Here is a 19,161-nt window from a genome sequence, read left to right on the forward strand (position 1 = left end):
TTTAATTATGTTAAAAACATCTATGACACTCAAACGGCATTCTGCCCAGCGGTCTCCTTAAAAAAAGTCATTCTGAGTGTTTTTCTTTACTCCCAGTAAACGCTTACAAAACTGTAAATGAATACTTTCCATCTAAGAACCATGATTAAAACCCCAAACTTCACTTCCGTAATTAAGAATAGGTGTAATGAGTTTGTCAAATAATTCTAATCTATGTTTAACAGATATTTGCGTAAATTTATATAAGTATTTGTTCGTCTTAAAGATAGCCTTTAAGGCTTGACCGCTGAGTGTACTTTGTGCCTCAGAGAAAGAACCACCGGTGGTGAACACAATACCTAAATATACAAACTTATTTATTATTTCAACTTCCTGATTTTTACAATAAAAACAAAGATTTGCAGGTAAACGACCACCTTTTCTGAAAACCATATTTTTTGTTTTTAATGTGTTAACAACTAATTTCCATCTTTTACAATATTCTGATAAAACTTCTAAACTATTTTGCAGCTCAGCACTGCTGTTTGCAAATATCACTATATCGTCAGCATATAATACTACAAATACTTTGAACATGTGCACATCTATGCCTGAAAGGCCATTTTTTTTTATAAAACTGTCTTCTATGTCATTTAAAACATGGAAAATAGGAAGGGAGATAAACCTTCACCCTGTCTAACTCCCACCATGCAATCAAAAGAGTTACTTAACTTATTACAGTATTTCACCTTAGACTTGACTGCAGCATAAATGGATCTAAGTATCTCTAATATATTTTCTCTGATTTCAAGTTTTATAAGTTTTGACCACAAATTATCTCTAACTACATTGTCAAAGGCTTTACTAAAATCAATAAATGCACAATATAACTGCTTATTGCTATTAATCATATGCGTAATAAGTCCATGTAAAACAAAAATGTTATCTGTTGTAGCCATATTTGGTCTAAAACCCGATTAAGCCTCAACATAAACGGAATACTTCTCAGCCCATTCTGATAACCAGTTGTTTAAAATTCGTGTAAAAAGTTTTCCTAATGTACTTAAAAAAGTAATGCCTCTATAGTTATTTTCATCATTGATGCTTCCCTTTTTATGTAAGGGTACAACAAAACCTTCAGACCAGCTGTCTGGAAAGTATCCAGTTTCAAATATGTTATTAAAAAGTGACAACAAAAAGGGTGTTAATACATGTTTTCCATGAATGAAAAACTCGTTTAAATACATATCTGGTCCACCACTTTTATTTGAATTTAACTGGCTAATAGCTTTTGATAATGATTGTTCACTAATAGGTACATTTAATTCTTCAAACATTGTACTGAATTCATCACGTTCATATCGTTCAATAAAGTACATAATATCTTCGTCGGGTGTAAAGAAATGATCACCAGGGTTATTTACAGATTTAAAATATTGCTCTAAAATATCCAAAGAAATGTTAGATTGCTTAATTCCGGCAGACTTTTTAAGCATATTCCAGTATAATTTTGCGTTTTTATGTTTAGCCTCTGCTAATTTTTGAGTTTCTCTTTTATCGTGATCAGTTCTACACCTTCGAGTACAATTTTTATATTGAGATCTAGCATTAACCATATTTAATCTATTGCTTTCAGATTTATCTAATCTATATATATTTAACATTCTATAAAAAATACATCTTTTTTCATATCATTTATTTGTATACCAATTTTGACCATAATTTATATTTGTATGATCATTTGATGTGTATTTACTTGAAGTACGCTTAAATAAAGGGGACGCTACTCCATCAACAATGTATGCTAATTCATCTATACAAGAATCAATGTCATTCTTACAGGTAGATTTAACAACATTATTATTAAAAGCTTCAAGTTTACTGATGGTCTCTAAATAGGACAGTCCCTCAATATAGTCATCTTTCCGTCCACTAGTCCAAACATATTTATCTTTCACATACCCACTTTCCTCACAAGTAATCTCAATGTTCGATATAGTTTTTATATTAAAAAGTTAGCGTAAAGTCAATAAGACAGTGATCCGATGATATATTTGGATGGGAGACTTTAAACATATCGATATACGAAAATAAATTCTGTGTACCAATAACATAGTCAACGACACTCGAGCCTCTGTGACCTACAAAAGTATAACGGCCAATATAGTTATCATCACCTACCCGACCGTTTAAAATGCGCAGACCGGTCTGTTTGCATAATTCTAATAGTAATGATTTACTCCTGCTTGTGTGTGTGTGTGTGTGTGTGTGTGTGTGTGTGTCCGTCTGTCACAAATCTAGTCCCCTCTCTAAGTCGAACATTTCTCATCCGATCTTCAAACTTGAACGAAATGTGTTTGCCAATAAATCCTTGGCCAAGTTCGATAACAAGCCAAATCCGCCGAGGCACTTCGGAATTATGGCTCTTGAATTATGTCTTGTTGCATAAATGACTCATATACAACTTATCATATGAATAGTAATATATGAGTCATTTATGCCCCAAGACCTAATCATGTCAGATGATTAGGCAGTTGAAGTCTTGGTGCATGGTTGACTCATATACTATTATTCAGATGATTAGGCAGTTATGGGAAACATGCGCTTTTCTCAAAAGCGGCTCTAGTTTTCCCCTTGATTTTTTAAAAAACGCTGAACAGTCCTTTTAGTTTATACTACATTGTAATTTATTTTAGCTCGATTGTGATGAAAGCTTCAAGCTTATTTGAACCACTCTCGAGTTCGCTTCTTGCAAAAACCAATGAGAAGTCGTGGTCGTCACCCCAGTGGGGATCAAACCCATGACCCCAGGTCCTTTTGTACATAACTTGCGTATATCTGGGAATAAATGTTTTTTAAATATACCCACCACATTCACAAAACAACTTATTTGGCGGGAGATATTAATTCTCTGTATTTGCCCGTTAATTAATGTTATTCATGTAATTTCTAATGTTCCTGTGTTTTGGCAAGCGTGGTTAAACAACTTGCTTACATACTATTATGATCATTTTGCCAAAAAAAGGAAACATTATTCCATTGTTCGAAGAATAAGCGTATCTGTCGTAGGTTTCCAGATTTTGGTTAAAGTTTCGGTGCTCTTACCATCTTTGAAATCACTTACTCTGCTTCAAACTGAGTATTCGTTTCGTATCATCAAATATATCATTTAGTACAATGTCTGTAACTCCGCTAACAGTATTTGAGCCGCACCATGAGAAAACAAACATAGTGCGTTTGCGACTAGCATGGATCCAGACCAGCGTGCGCATTCGCGCAGTCTGGGCCCAGTTGTTCGAAACTTTAACAGACTGTTAAACTAATCACCTGTTAAATTTTGATTCAAAATACTAGTCTTGGTGGGAAACACTAGTTTGATGTTTTATTTTTACTGTAAAGACATTTTAGTGTTTATAAACCTCAAGTCGTACATTTGTTTTTCTGAGTTTTCTAAAGTGTCAAAATATTAATTTAAAAGTTAATCGGCTGTTAGCTTAATCACCTGTTAAAAGTTTCGAACAACTAGCTCCAGGTCAGGATCCATGCTGTTCGCTAACGGTTTCTCTAATTGTAATAGTCTTTGAAAGCGGACAGCATGGATCCTGACCAGACTGCGCGGATGCATGCTGGTCGAACAGCTCATTTCATGATTTACCATAATTCAGTTGACTGAATCATTTTTCATACTTTTTGCATTCGTTCATCTGATAAAAACAATATTTCAGTAATCCCTTTAAACACGAAGCGATTTGCGATAACCCGTTCTGTACAACATGATAAACAAGTAGGGGTGGGTGAGTGGACGAGGGGGCGGGGGAGGTGGGTGGCTGTCAAAGAGGCTGCCGGTCCCTCCTTCCCTTACCAACCACAAACAAGCTAGCTCAAAACAACTGGGCCTGCAATATTTTCATTTATGTCATGGTGGACGACCTGTAAATTAACCCCCTTTTCTATTCTATTGCATAAAAATATAAGAAAATTATAATTAACCATCATTAGAAGATGATTGTTTTTATTAGATTAGAAGTATTCTTAGAATTGTTTAGAACAGGAGGCTGGTCACATTGGATTTTACTGGGAGTGAGTGGATAAATATGAGACTTAAATCACATAAAATATAACTCCCTGTCGAATATTAAAATGAGCCGTTCTATGAGAAAACCAACAAAGTGCGTTTGCGACCAGCATCCGCGCAGTCTGGTCAGGATCCATACTGTTCGCTAACGGTTTCTCTAATTGCAATAGGCTTCGAGAGAGAACAACATGGATCCTGACCAGACTGCACGGATGTCCAGGCTGGTCTGGATCCATGCTGGTCGCAAACGCTCTAATGTTGGTTTTCTCATGGCGCGGCTCAAATATTTTTTCAGGTTTATAATAAAATACACAGTGAGTAGAATTTAACAGGATGCAATGAGTATGACTGAGTACTTTACTAACCTTTTCAACCAATATTTTTTTGGGGGTATGAATCACCATCAACTATAGCTCTGATGGTGTCCGTTGCCACACTTCTCGGACAGGGAGAAACATCTTCCAACGACGACACATCGTTCCTGTAACACAAATCTATATTTTAATGGCAGATGGTAACATCTCAAGATGGTGTTTAGTTATCTCTTTTATCTTTTTTTTTTTTTATTTTTCAGATTGACCTTTGTTACTTCATCGAGATGATTGAAGGAACTTTGTGGCATTAAGTGACGCAGTGAACATTACGACTGTGCGAAGTTAAGATTAGGTTATCATGTGCAAACTGATACCTGCTCTAAAATAAAGCTGACACACAGAATAGTTATTGCCTACTGCAATTTACAAGAAAAGCGAATATGCTTTTGCAAAAAGTGTTATGTTGTTATAGAAAAGAAACGATAATAAAAAGACTGTTATGGTTGGTATGCATATGTTTAACATTCACAGCATATATGTTCCATTTTATGTTTGCTCTGCCAGTTCGTCACATGACAGGCAATATTTCTCAAAGCAATCAGGTCCGAATCATTGCAAATAGAAACCAAAGTAGCAATACAAACTCACTATATGAAAATCCTTCAAATTACTTACAATCCGATAGATTTGATTTGATAATCAAAATGGTATATGCATATTTCTATGCTCATAAAAATCAAGTTCCACAAGTAGTGCAAGTCGCTTATGCCGAACATTTACGAGTATGGAATAATTTCAAAGAATACTGCAACAAAAGAGATAAATCCTGGTTCGATGGAAAATTACCATGCAGAAATAAAAATAAAAAATCTGACTTCATTTTATCGTTCCATAAGACCATAGAAAGCACCAAGAATTTAGGATTCAATTCTAGCATGTCAAGGATTCCAATAGATAGAAGTGGATTTCTTCTAAATGGTGCACACAGACTAGCAGCTGCAGTAATTTTGTCGGAGGATGCAAGCTTTGAACACCACAAATATACGCGACGTTTTCACTGGGGATATAAGTTCTTCAAAAGCCAAGGGATGTTGGAGATGGAGTTAAATGTGGTTATGTTAGAATGGATGAAAATTCAATTGAAGTTGAAGTTCTTGAACAAAACAGTATCTATTATTTCCGTATTTTCAAACAACCGCGGCAAAGATAAAGCTATGCGTGAAATTGTGAAAGGACGATGCTCAGCAGATAATGACATTTTATATGAAAGAGAAATCAACTTCACTAAAAGCGGAATACGGCAACTGATATCTCATATGTATGGACAACAAACTTGGCTGGAAACTAAAGTTCAACAGATGCTGTTAAATTATAATTCAACACACAAAGCATTATTTCTCTTTGTCTATGCAAACGATGCAAGGGCTCTAGTTCAGTGTAAACATGCAATAAGAAAACTTTACAATGATAAAGTTTTTAAATCTACAGCTCACATTCCCGATAGCGCAGAGGAGAATTTAATATTAGCAGAAATGATATTAAATCCGAATTCTATACAATTCATGAATCACGCTAAGAATGCGTCTGAGTGTAAATTAATTGCGAAAGAAGTTGCCAGTCGTTCATCTATAACACCAGTAAGTACACTACCAGGTATATACGTGGGTAGAGATGACGTCATGATTGACTCTGGAACAGTGCTTGGTTTGTTCGGTCTGCGCAAACGAACAGATGTTGACCTTTTATTCTTACATGATATTGATAAGTCCTTACTTGGAAGTCGCCATGGAATTTCTGTACAAGCTCATGCTTTTAAGAACAATTCCGTCTCACAAGAACGTGCATGGGGTGAGGACCATTTCAGTGACAGTGGGCCAAAGGATGCATGGGATTTATTTTATGATCCTAATAATTTCGGGTACTGTTATGGTATTAAATTTGTATCATTAAAACAGCTGGTTAGATACAAAATGAAGCGAAATGAGCCAAAAAAGGACAGATTTGATGTAGAGCTTATAAATGAATTCCTGGATACCAATTAAATGAATATTTTAACTTGATTTAGAACGGATGTATATTACACTGCAACATCTTATGTCAATATTTGGTATGATAATGTAAGGAGTGAACAGGACAGACAGAACAGATTTTTATTGTGCCCCCCCCCCTCCCCCTCCCATGAGTGGTGGGGGCGGCATATAGATTTGGTCTTATCCGTGCGTGCGTCCGTCCGTCCGTCCGAAGGTCGTGACGCGCCTAGCTCGAATAGTATTTGATACAAATTGATGGAACCTTGCATGAGTGTTTATCATGATATGAACTTGCGCGCCTCCTATTTTTCGTCTGGCTTTGCCCCCTATTTTCAGAGTTATGGCCCCTGAAATAGTCAAAAATGCACATTTTCACCTTGTGACACGCCTAGCTCAAAAAGTATTCGATATAAATTGATGAAACCTTGCATGAGTCTTAATCATGATATGAACTTGCGCACCTCCTATTTTTCATCTGGCTCCGCCCCCTATTTTTAGAGTTATGGCCCCTAAAATAGTCAAAAATGTACATTTTCACCTTGTGACATGTCTAGCTCAAAAAGTATTTGATATAGATACAAGAAACCTTGCATGAGTCTTGATTATGATATGAACTTGCGCACCTCCTATTTTTCATCTGGCTTTGCCCCCAATTTTCAGAGTTATGGCCCCTGAAATAGTAAAAAATGCGTATTTTCACCTTGTGACACGCCTAGCTCAAAAAGTGTTTGATATAGATTCATGACACCTTGCATGAGTCTTGATCATGATATGAACTTGCGCACCTTTCAATTTTTCATTGGGTCGGCCCCTTATTTTCAGAGTAATGGCCCCTGAATAGTCAAAAATGCACATTTTTACCTTGTGACATGTCTAGCTCAAAAAGTATTTGATATAGATTCATGAAAAACTTTCATGAGTCTTAATTCTGATATGAACTTGTGCACCTCCTATTTTTCATTTGGGTCCGCCCCCTATTTTTAGAGTTATGGCCCCTGAAATAGTCAGAAATACACATTTTCACCTTGTGATGCAGCTAGCTCAAAAAGTATTTAATATAAATGGTTGAAAACTTGCATAAGTCTTTATCATGATATGAATTTGCACACCTCTAATTTTTTGGCTGGCTCCACCCCCTATTTTTAAAGTTATGGCCCCTGAAATAGTCAAAAATGCACATTTGTACCTTGTGACATGTCTAGCTCAAAAAGTATTTGATATAGATTCATGAAAAACTTGCATGAGTCTTAATTCTGATATGAACTTGTGCACCTCCTATTTTTCATTTGGGTCCGCCCCCTATTTTTAGAGTTATGGCCCCTGAAATAGTCAGAAATACACATTTTCACCTTGTGATGCAGCTAGCTCAAAAAGTATTTAATATAAATGGTTGAAAACTTGCATAACTCTTTATCATGATATGAATTTGCACACCTCTAATTTTTTGGCTGGCTCCACCCCCTATTTTTAAAGTTATGGCCCCTGAAATAGTAAAAAAAATGCACTTTTTCACCAAATTATGTGCCTAGCTCAAAAAGTATCAGACGTAAATTCAGGAAACCTTGCTGGAGTCTTTATTGTGATGTGAACTTGCACACTTGGCATTCCTCTTGAGAATCTTAGCTCTTATTACAGAGTTATAGCCCGTGAAATAACCAAAATAGTGGATTTTTTGTTTGTGATGCTCATAGCTCAAAAAATTAAGGGCCTAGAATAATGAATCATTTTCATAAAATGATTGTTGAGGCTATACCCCATTAAGACATTTGAATTATTGGCCCTCATTTATGACAAATGTACCAGTGGGGGCACACCCTGTGTCCTACAGACACATTCTAGTTTCAACACAAATGACCAGAACACATTGATTCATAGTGGTAATTTAATGACAGAATATATGCTATGTAGTTCTAGTTTGGATATTGAAATAGTGTAATATAGAGTATGTTTGGTGGCAAAAGGAGCAACCAATGCATTTTATACACGATATTAAGGGAACCCTATAATTACAATACTCAGACCGCAATTCTTTGCAGATAGCAACATTTCATTTCTATTTCATATTAATTGCTATATTTTATCAGGTTTGATTAATTGCATCGTAAGATATCTCAAAAGCAAATAAATCGTTTCTTAAAGACAGCTTTTGGAATGCTTCTGTGCGTGTAAATATTTCAACGGGAATTGTGATGTACCATGTTAAAGTGTATATTCAGTATTCTGTACTGTATCCGTTTTATTTTCAATGTCACATCGACCTACTTGTAGCAATCAAGATATGTAAAAGAATTGAACAAATATATAGCAGAAAGGTGTTTATATCAAATTAAACATTCTGAATCAGTTATACGCCATGCAGAATAATTCACTCTGGTTACGCCTGTACGTGAAATTATTTCAAACTGCATATGACTTCTTCGGTTTGTTTCACGCTTATGCTTTATCACTTAATAAACACAAAAGTTTTTCGCGTGGTTTATCGTCTGATTTACTACTGTTCAGAGTTCAGATGGGCAGGAAGTTAATCATATGGACTTGTAAATATCCAAACATTTGACCAATTAACTGTTGAATATCAGACAATAAAACAGGAGAAGATCTCAGTTATTTTCATTTTAATATGCTCATAGGAATATTATTATTAAAATTATGCTGAAATATATTCATCTAAGCAGCAGTGAATCGGACGTCAGCTGGCAATTTTACGTCATAAGTGACATCATAATGGCCATTCACCGGTCCGCACTCCTAAACCGTTGTATATCTGAGAAATTTAATATACAACGTTTGAAAGTCTTCTTTGATGAACTGACAAAAATCGAGCGATGTTAGAATTTCATAATATAATAATTCTAATTCTGCAATATAATAAATCATTTTACGTTTTTGACAGAGAATGTTTAAACAACGCCTAACGACTGTGGCTAGTTGTGATGACTTAATATATACCTAACACGAATTTTCATTGTATTTGTTTACTCTGTCATATGATTATATATTTATCAACAAATAATGACCAGAAAGAAATTGTTCCAACTAAATGTTTTTTGACTGAAATCTACTTCTTAAAGGGAAGGAATGCCTAACAATAAGCTGGGTTTATATGAAAGCGATTGTCCAGTCATTCATAATATTGAAATCGCTTTTGGAGAGATATTTTGAAATTCAAGAATATTGCTAAATATAGCAGCCATTTCTAGTGTGTTTATGACGTCATTTATACTCCGTCGTATTAATTCATTTAGTAAGTACCTTTGAGATAGGTAAATTTCTATAGATTCTTGACTTTAAGATGTTAAACATGATCATTTCTTTCGTTCTAGTTAGAAAACGTAGAGAACGTAGAGGAATTGTTTACAAACTAAAGAAATACAGTTACAGCAAATATGTAAAAATGAATTAAATTCGCCATTTTTAATGTTACCATGGATACGAATGACTATCATTTTTATAAATCATTGAAATGATGTTTCTTATTTCTTAGCCGATTTCGAAAATTCTTTCACTGCCTTAGATATTTTAAGAGGGTCTCTCAGATTCAGATGAAATCAACACTGAAACAACGCTGCCTTTCCTTTTAAAAAAACTTATCTGAAAAGAACCGATCTAAAATTTCAAAAACATCAGTATTCTGTAAAATAAAAATACATTCTTAAGATTTTTATCTTATTTCATCAGTAGTGGTTCGAAATAAATGCAGAAAAATAATCAAATATATCAATAACATTGAATTTGTTCTTTTGATCTTCAGTTTTTCAAATCACCTATGTTTAGATGAATATATGATCGCTCAAAACAAACGTCCTGGTTATTTCACCAGATATGTTAGCTAGTATTTGCACGTTATATATAGCATTTGTACTGACTTTCTGTACATATAATAGTTTAACTATAAATCAGTAAAATGCGCGAAGTTTACAATATAAGGCATTCTAACTGTGTGTTTGAAATATAAAATATCCAGAAGTATACTGTCAATCACGATGTTTCAATTATATCTACAACAAAACCCCAAGGTTATCAAAGGGTATTGATTCACTTAATTCTTCAACAGACTCATAAGAACATGTAGCCATGCCGACGTAGAATTACTAACCTTGACACGATTTAGTGCCTTTGGGTATATGGCCAGCTCGTTTATTAATAAGTTATACAGTTTTTGATAAAAAAGAACTCGAATTTATTCGTAATATTACAAAATACAGTGGTTCGGTAAGTATAACATCCATACATTGGAGTCCAGTAAATACTGGTATATTTGGTAACCTATTAGAAAATGTATGTAAATCTATCATGTACCGTTTAGTTTGTCTTTCTAGTACCGTTTAGTTTATGCCTATTTTGTCCCGTTTAGTTTATGTTTATCTTGTACCACTTAGTTTATGTTTATCTTGTACCGTTTAGTTTGTTTATCTTGTACCACTTAGTTTATGTTTATCTTGTATCACTTGGTTTAAGTTTATCATCATTTAGTTTATGCTATCTTGTACCACTTAGTTTATGTTTATCTTGTACCACTTGGTTTAAGTTCATCATGCACCACTTAGTTTATGGCTATCTTGTACCACTTAGTTTATGTTTATCTTGTACCAATTGGTTTAAGTTAATCATGCACCAATTAGTTTATGGCTATCTTGTACCACTTAGTTTATGTTTATCTTGTACCACTTGGTTTAAGTTTATCATGTACCACTTAGTTTATGGCTATCTTGTACCACTTAGTTTATGTTTATCTTGTACCGCTTAATTGATGGCATTCATCTACCGTTTAATTTGTATCTATCTTTTACCATTTAGTTTATGACTATCTCGTACCATTTAGTTTATGGCTATCTTGTACCACTTAGTTTATTGCTATCTTGTACTATTTAGGTTTATATGTATCTTGTATCATTAGGTTTATATGTATCTTGTACCGTTTAGTTTATGACTATCTTCTACCACTTAGTTTATGTTTATCTTGTACCACTTGGTTTAAGTTCATCATGCACCACTTAGTTTATGGCTATCTTGTACCACTTAGTTTATGTTTATCTTGTACCAATTGGTTTAAGTTAATCATGCACCATTTAGTTTATGGCTATCTTGTACCACTTAGTTTATGTTTATCTTGTACCACTTGGCTTAAGTTTATCATGCACCACTTAATTGATGGCAATCATCTACCGTTTAGTTTGTATTTATCTTTTACCATTTAGTTTATGACTATCTCGTACCATTTAGTTTATGGCTACCTTGTACCACTTAGTTTATGGCTATCTTGTACTATTTAGGTTTATATGTATATTGTACCATTGAGTTTATACGTATCTTGTACCATTTAGTTTATGACTATCTTCTACCACTTAATTTATGGCTATCTTGTACTATTTAGTTTTTATATGTATCTTGTACCATTTAGTTTATGAGAATGTTGTGTCTACTTTGTACCGATTAATTCATGTCTATATTGTACTGCTTAGTGTATGTCTACCTTAAGTGTAGTTTTTACTATCTTGTATCATTTAGTTTCTGTCTACTTTGTACCGTTTACTTTATGACTACTTTGTACATTTACTCTTTATCTATCTTGTACCATTCAGTTTATGTCTATCTTGTACTTATGTCTGCATTTTATCGTAACTGATATTGCAAGCCTAAAGTAATAAAGTAAACAATATTTTTTTTCATTTATTATTTCAAATCCTTTATTGGAGGCTCTTATACTCTACACTTATTCTGCATGATTTTAGCTTCAAAACTTATAAGCTCTGACTTGATATATCTAATAAAGGTTTGCAATTCGACCATATTACTAGCAGAATATATATACTGGACGTCATTGAAAAGTTACCACTTAATATATACCTCTTTACTTTTTTATACAATATCGACGTCACTTTTTCATGGTCTGTGCGCGGTCTATTACTCATAGACCCTGTCTGATTGTCTCCTAACCCATTTCATGACTGTCGGGTGAGAACAGCACATACGACGTGCAATTTCACGACATGAACGTTCGGCGTCAACCATGCCAATCTTTACACCAGTGACGTCTCAGTTGCGTCAAAAATGTAGTCGTGTTATGCTTTTAACATAGTCCAATATGATTTTTAAAATATAAGGGCCATTAGGGTGGTAACTTTTCAGTGACGCTGAGTATATATTTATGTTTTACCAGATCATAACAAGTGAGGATGCCAATGGTTTAGAAAATAGATACTGCCCTACAAATTTATTAACTTATTATCTACATAAATGAATAGAATGAACATGAAAAATGAATATTCACACAAAGAAAACAAAAGAAAAACACAACAAAGGAACGTTTGTTTTATCGTTGGTTTAAACACATACACAAAGATAATTTGATATAGCTAAGGACGTTCGGTAAAATAGATCAGAAATAGTTTCAAAATCAGGAAAACGAGCGTTTTACATACACTTTGTGTTAATTCTTAAGAATAATACATAGTTGAAATGGAATGTCTAGATTTTAGTTTTCAGTTGTAACAATGATGAAAACATGAGGGCAATTAAATAATATATGACAATGAAGCTGTTTAAGCTTTAAAGTTATTCCAGAAGGTTTCTTGTTTTGATTTTATAAGAGACCACAAGTTGAGGAGTTTAAATAAATTTAGATATTTATTATCCCATGATGCAAGGCAATTCGAGAATAATTCGTACTTAGTATGTGTTATTATTGTTTAGAACTGATTACGTTTAATCTAATCTGATATTATAATAAAAATATTACACCTTAATGTATGTATTTACAATCTGTAGTGACGTTTGTGAGAAAAAATCCAGTTATGCACAAATTAACGCTTTTTAAAACCCCTTCATTAAATTTGTATTTATATCAGAGAATATGAATCCGGTGTTTCTTTTCATATAGTTTACTGACTCTTAGTGAAAACTGGACTTTAAGCTTTGCTTATCGAATCATATCAATTATACTAAGAAACTTTGATAATGTGGCAGTTGATCTCAATACAATCGACACTGTTTATTTTCTTGCACACCGGACTGGCGTTTCCGGTGATTTTACCCATGCCGGTGTAATGAAGTATTTCGACCCCCATAGAATAACGACACCCCGGTCATTATTCTATAGAAAATGTGACTCCTTTCCTGTAAAATATTGACTCTCCTTATAAAAAACTGACTCCCTTTGAAAACTCTATAGAATAACGACCCCCCGGTCTTTATTCTATAGAAAAACTGACCCCTCCAAGTAAAATACTGACTCCCTAAAGATGACTCCCTTCGAATCTCATAGAATAACGACCTCGGTTATTATTCTATAGAAAAAGTGACTCCTTCCTTCCATGTAAAATACTCACTGCCGAAATTACTACATTCGAACTCTCATACAATATCGATTCCCGGACATTATTCTATTTAAAAAAGTTACTCTTTCCGTGTAAAACACCGGCTCCTAAAAAGACTTTCGACGATAATATCTATTAAAAAGTGATCCCCACCAAACCTAACGGACAATTTTACTAGATCTACAACTCTAATACCCTCCATTGCCAATAGTTAACATTTTGATTGTACTACTACTACTACTGGCGCCGCTACTTCTATTGCTATTACTACATGTACTTCTTCTTCTTCTTCTTCTTCTACTACTACTACTACTACTACTACTACTTCTACTACTACTACTACAACTGCTACTACTGATACTACTATACCTGCTTCCACTAATACGTCTTGTACATCTACCTCTTCTTCTCCTGCTGCTGTTGTTGCTCTCACTTATTCCTCTGCTGCTGCTGCTGCTGCTGCAGCTGCTGCTACTGCAACTGCCACTACCACAGCCACTACTACTACTACTACTACTACTACTACTACTTTCTATTGTTGCCGCTACCGTACTTTACTGCCACTGCTAAGTATTGCAACTTCTATTAATAATAAGTTCTATGCTAGCAGTTTCTTGTGCAGTTTTCTTCTGAAGAATTACTTCATACCGAAGTTTGAAGGGATTATTGACACTGGTGTGTTTTGTGAACGTATTGTGAATTGCTATTTTCCTGATATTCCTGATACAGCGTCTAGAAATAGAATCCCTTTTTCCGTTGCGGAATGCTCTGATTTCTGTGTCAAGTGATGGTATCTGGGGCTAATGGTCAAACGGAAGGACGGACGGACGGACAAGGGCAAATCTATATGCCCCCTCCCCCGAGTGGGGGCATAAAATGCAGCAATTAGACCTTAGATACATGAGTTATCACTAAATTTGACCAAATGACCGGGGGTCGTTTTTTTACGGGAGTCAATATTCTTCGTGAGGTTCAGTTTACTTCACGTGGGGGAGTCATAGTACTATGATCTGGAGGTCATAATACTATGACCGGGGGGTCACTTTTTCTATAGAATAATGACCGGGGGTCATTATTCTATGGGGGTCGAAATACTTCATTACACCGGCAAAACCCATCTGGCACCCCCATGCCAGATGACTCTCGTGCTGTTAATGACAACTAGTGGTTCATGCACTGATAATATATTGTTTATGTAAAATTTAATTTCCCGCGCTCTACTATAAGAAAGAGTGCTACAAAGAAAATATTTCTACCTGTTATTTGTAAAATACAGTATGCAAGAAAAATAATCTGCCAGAATAAAATGCTAACATGTAGACGATATGCAAGAAAAAATATCAGTCATGTGTTTACAAATCGGATGGAAATATCCGTCCCTCGGTCACCTGCGCATGAGCGGTAATTCGGCAAGCCTCATTACCACCCAATGCGCAGGTGCCCTCGGGACGGATATTTCTATCCGATTCGTAAACACATGACAGATATTATTATTCTTGCACACCGGACTGGCGTTTCCGGTGATTTTACCCATGCCGGCAAAACCCATCTGGCACCCCCATGCCAGATGACTCTCGTGCTGTTAATGACAACTAGTGGTTCATGCACTGATAATATACTGTTTATGCAAAAATACGAAAAAAGCAGATACCTTGATAGTTTTTTCTCCGTTACATATAGTATAGGCCTATTTCTCGATTCAAAATACGTTAGTTTACCGTAAGAACATAACGTTACGCTACAAACGATGAAACTAAAGTGGAACTTTGTTATGATGCGTAACGCGAAACATCATGACGTCACTTCTGCTTACGGACGTTAACTTCCCGCGCTCTACCATAAGAAAGAGTGCTATAAAGAAAGTATTTCTACCTGTTATTTGTAAAATACGATATACAAGAAAAATAATCTGCCAGAATAAAATGCTAACATGTATACGATATGCAAGAAAAAATTGGCAAGCCTCATTACCGCCCAATGCGCAGGTGCCCTCGGGACGGATATTTCTATCCGATTCGTAAACACATGACAGGTATTATTATTCCAATACAGGTAAATCCAGTAATTGCTTTACAATAGATCTGTGACGGATTATCTTTGAACACCCCTGGACTTATTGGACTCAACTGCCACATTATCAAAGCTTATTAGTAAGCGTTAACCTTTGTCAATCTGATGTTTTTGTATTTTTATTAAAAAGGTTTTCCACAGTTATACTTGATGCATTTATGTAGATTCAATTTTGAATACCACCTTGCTTGGATTAATAATTTGAAACACATTCCCTACTTTATTTTCATGAAACCTAGTACGAATGATAGTATTATATTAATGGGTCGCTAGATCAAATTACAAATGTACATTATACCTTTTTAACAATCTTGTTTCTACCTTTTCTACCTGATATGTGTGAATCATGCTCAGAATATTTCTTTCATTAAATTTAGCTCAGCTTAGAAACACTTACCTGTGAGCAAGACACCGCCACTAGGCAAGACCATGGAGAAAATGTAAAAGGTTTTGACCCCACAGAGTATACTCGATCTACATGAAACAAACAATAAAAAATGATTTGATATAGTAGCTAAATTCTTAACCCCGGATGAGACAGTTTTGAACTTGACCTTGATGATACAAAAACAAATGTTTTGACCGGGTGTCATAGGATCTGAAAAGCAACGTGGCTTCCTTTTATAAATGTTAACAATATTTTCCCATGATTTGACCTTCAAGATGACAGTTTACAGTATCGAACTGGACATAGAATTCGTGCAGAAAACGTTTAAACCAAGTTTTAAGTAGATAAGGTAAATACTAGGTTCTTGGTTTATCACATTAAACTCTAAGAGGTCACATTTTACCTAATGTAGCTGGGAGGTTCTCAGATTGTTAGTCAATGATGGCATGCATTTCCACTACCGTCCACGAAAAATCTCAATCAAAACGATTTTACAAAATCTAGGTGAAGTCCGAAAATGTGTTATAGGGAGTCAAAAACTAGATTAGTATGTCTGGAGGTTACATTTTCGTTTTGATTTACATGAAATCGGCCAGAATATTTGTCTTAAAGTTGGTGGAATTTATGACAATTTTACAATAGGATCATTTTGGGTTTGCGACAAGGCCACTAGGCCAAATCATAGAAGAAATCTTGTTATCACCTTAGAGGCAATATTTTCTACTAGCATTAAATAAAACCTGGCAAGAATGCCAGTCGCTATGTAATTCAGGCTATGTTTTCGGTAGTTGTTAATTGGGGTAAAAATAAGGTCGCTAGATCAAATAATACAAAACATTATTAGCACTGTAGATGACACATTTCTACCTAATCTACATGAACCTTGGTCAAAATTTTGCTGATAACTCATATCGTAACAATGGAACATCCGACTTACAAAAACATTGGATAAATATGTAAATCTGCCTGTCACATGAGGTTTCGTATACAGTCAGTAACTTTATAAAAGGTTTGGGCCTTACTTTGTCCTACTTTCACTTAGATAGATTCGGTCTTACAGTGATTATAAACACGTTTTAAAGAAAAAGAAAGTTTTAACCGCCTCCAGAACATAAAATAGTAAATCTGCGAACAATAAAGATAATTATGTTTACTAGACATTTATTAGCTTTGAAAGCTAATAAGCTGCTCACCAGAATTTGAATTTGTGGGACTATCAAAATTAAATAAGAATTTGAACATTTACCATAACTCATCACTCCACTTGGTCCCTACCTTAAATAGCCGTAGCATCCATAAAATCATATATACATCTGCAGCTATGACAACTTTGCACTTAGCGACAACATACACGCTGTTTGAAATAGACAGTGTAATGCTCTTGATCTTTTTTTAACGCGACTATATCATATATGTATTTTAATTTTGTTTTGTTGTTACCCTTTCATTGGCGTCGGCGTCAAAAAGTTTTGCATATAGGAAGATTTCTCTTAAATTACTAAGATAACACTTTCATTCTTCACACATGTATTCGGCATTATGATGTGACCTCACAGAACATATGAAACAACTCTAGCTGTTATTTTGCCAAAATTATACCTCTTTTTAATTTAAAAATTTTATATCAATTTTGCATGTCAGCATGTTTCTCTCAAGACTTACTTTCTTTCGCATCAAAGGATGACGTCTCATGGCAAGTTTCAAGACATTGCCTTATGTTTTGTCATAATTATGCCCCTATTAAGCCTTGAGTGGATGCTAAATTTCTAAGCTGGTAGGAACGCCTTATATAGTCGAGTCGCTGTCATTAGACACCTCTTGCTTTGTTTGCTTTTCATATGGACATGATTACAAAAATATCTTACCCATATGACAAAAGTTTATTCAGAGATTTTGTATGATTGCATGAGCTTCCCACCACGTCAAACATAAATCTCATCTTCAAACAATAGAATAAAATCTCTGTAACACTCTATTCAAATCTCCAACGGTACAGTATCCCGTAAACGGGTGAAACCGGTTCAGTTACATTATTTTATATAACTTAATTGAATTATAATAATCAAATATGTAAAAAAAATTAATGGCATCCTTACTAATCTTTTCTTCCGCTTAATACATATATAATTTTCATTTGCACCGACAACACACCCGAGAAAGTGGTTTTCTCAAATTTCATTTAGCTGTAAGACAAAAAAATATGTTACTGACCCGTTTATCGGCGGTGTAACTTGCGCGAGCATTGAGCTGTTTTATCACTCCATCTTGTGTCTCATGCTTTTACGCTTTTTTTAGTTGTTTATGGTCCAGGAGTATTGTATTACATCTAAACTATACCTTACATACTAGTTTTTGTAACATAAACCTATAAAACTAGATGCCCACGGGCAACATGTCGAGTCCGCCAGCTGTCAAAAGGACTAGGAGTTGCACATGACACCCTGTCTCATTGAGGCAAACATTTATGCCAAATAAAAAATGATTGTAAAAAGTTACAATATAAGTTATTTATAGTAACAACAAATGGAAGTAAATCTTTAAAAAAAATCTAAGTCCACACAAAAATCCTTACCAGTAGAGATAGGTCAAAATACACCTCAAAATTGGATGCAACATGCATATTGTACTACAGAAAAGTGGTCTTAATTTTTCCCTACGACCAGTAATAAAAAAAGTTACAATATAAGCTATTTATAGTAACAAAAAAAGGGAAGTAATTCTAGGTTACAAAACACCATAATGGTGAACAATTGTGCCAAGTTACATCAAAATCCCTCCATGCATGAAAAAGAAATGCTCCGGACAAAGTCATTCTTGTATCTGACCTTTGACCTCTAAGTGTGACCTTGACCTTAGACCTAGGGTCCTGTTTCTTGCGCATGCCACTCCGTCACATGGTGGTGAACATTTGTGCCAAGTTACATCAAAATCCCTCCATGCATGAAGAAGAAATGCTCCGGACAAAGTCATTATTGAATTTAACCTTTGA

The 19,161-nt window shown here is 34.7% G+C and overlaps 1 protein-coding gene across 1 annotated transcript in view; it reads left to right on the forward strand.

Annotated features, from left to right (window-relative positions):
• LOC123524927 (uncharacterized) overlaps positions 1-8,999 on the forward strand; it is a 33,745-nt gene extending 24,746 nt beyond the window's left edge. Inside the window, exon 2 of the mRNA XM_045303546.2 lies at positions 4,629-8,999. Within this exon, the coding sequence (XP_045159481.2) occupies positions 4,809-6,410 (1,602 nt within the window). The 5' untranslated portion in view covers positions 4,629-4,808 and the 3' untranslated portion in view covers positions 6,411-8,999. The remainder of the gene's footprint in view (positions 1-4,628) is intronic.
• Positions 9,000-19,161: the final 10,162 nt, after the last annotated feature.

The sequence above is a fragment of the Mercenaria mercenaria genome, chromosome 3, assembly GCF_021730395.1.
Source record: "Mercenaria mercenaria strain notata chromosome 3, MADL_Memer_1, whole genome shotgun sequence".
In the NCBI taxonomy this organism is placed as follows: Eukaryota; Metazoa; Mollusca; class Bivalvia; order Venerida; family Veneridae; genus Mercenaria; species Mercenaria mercenaria.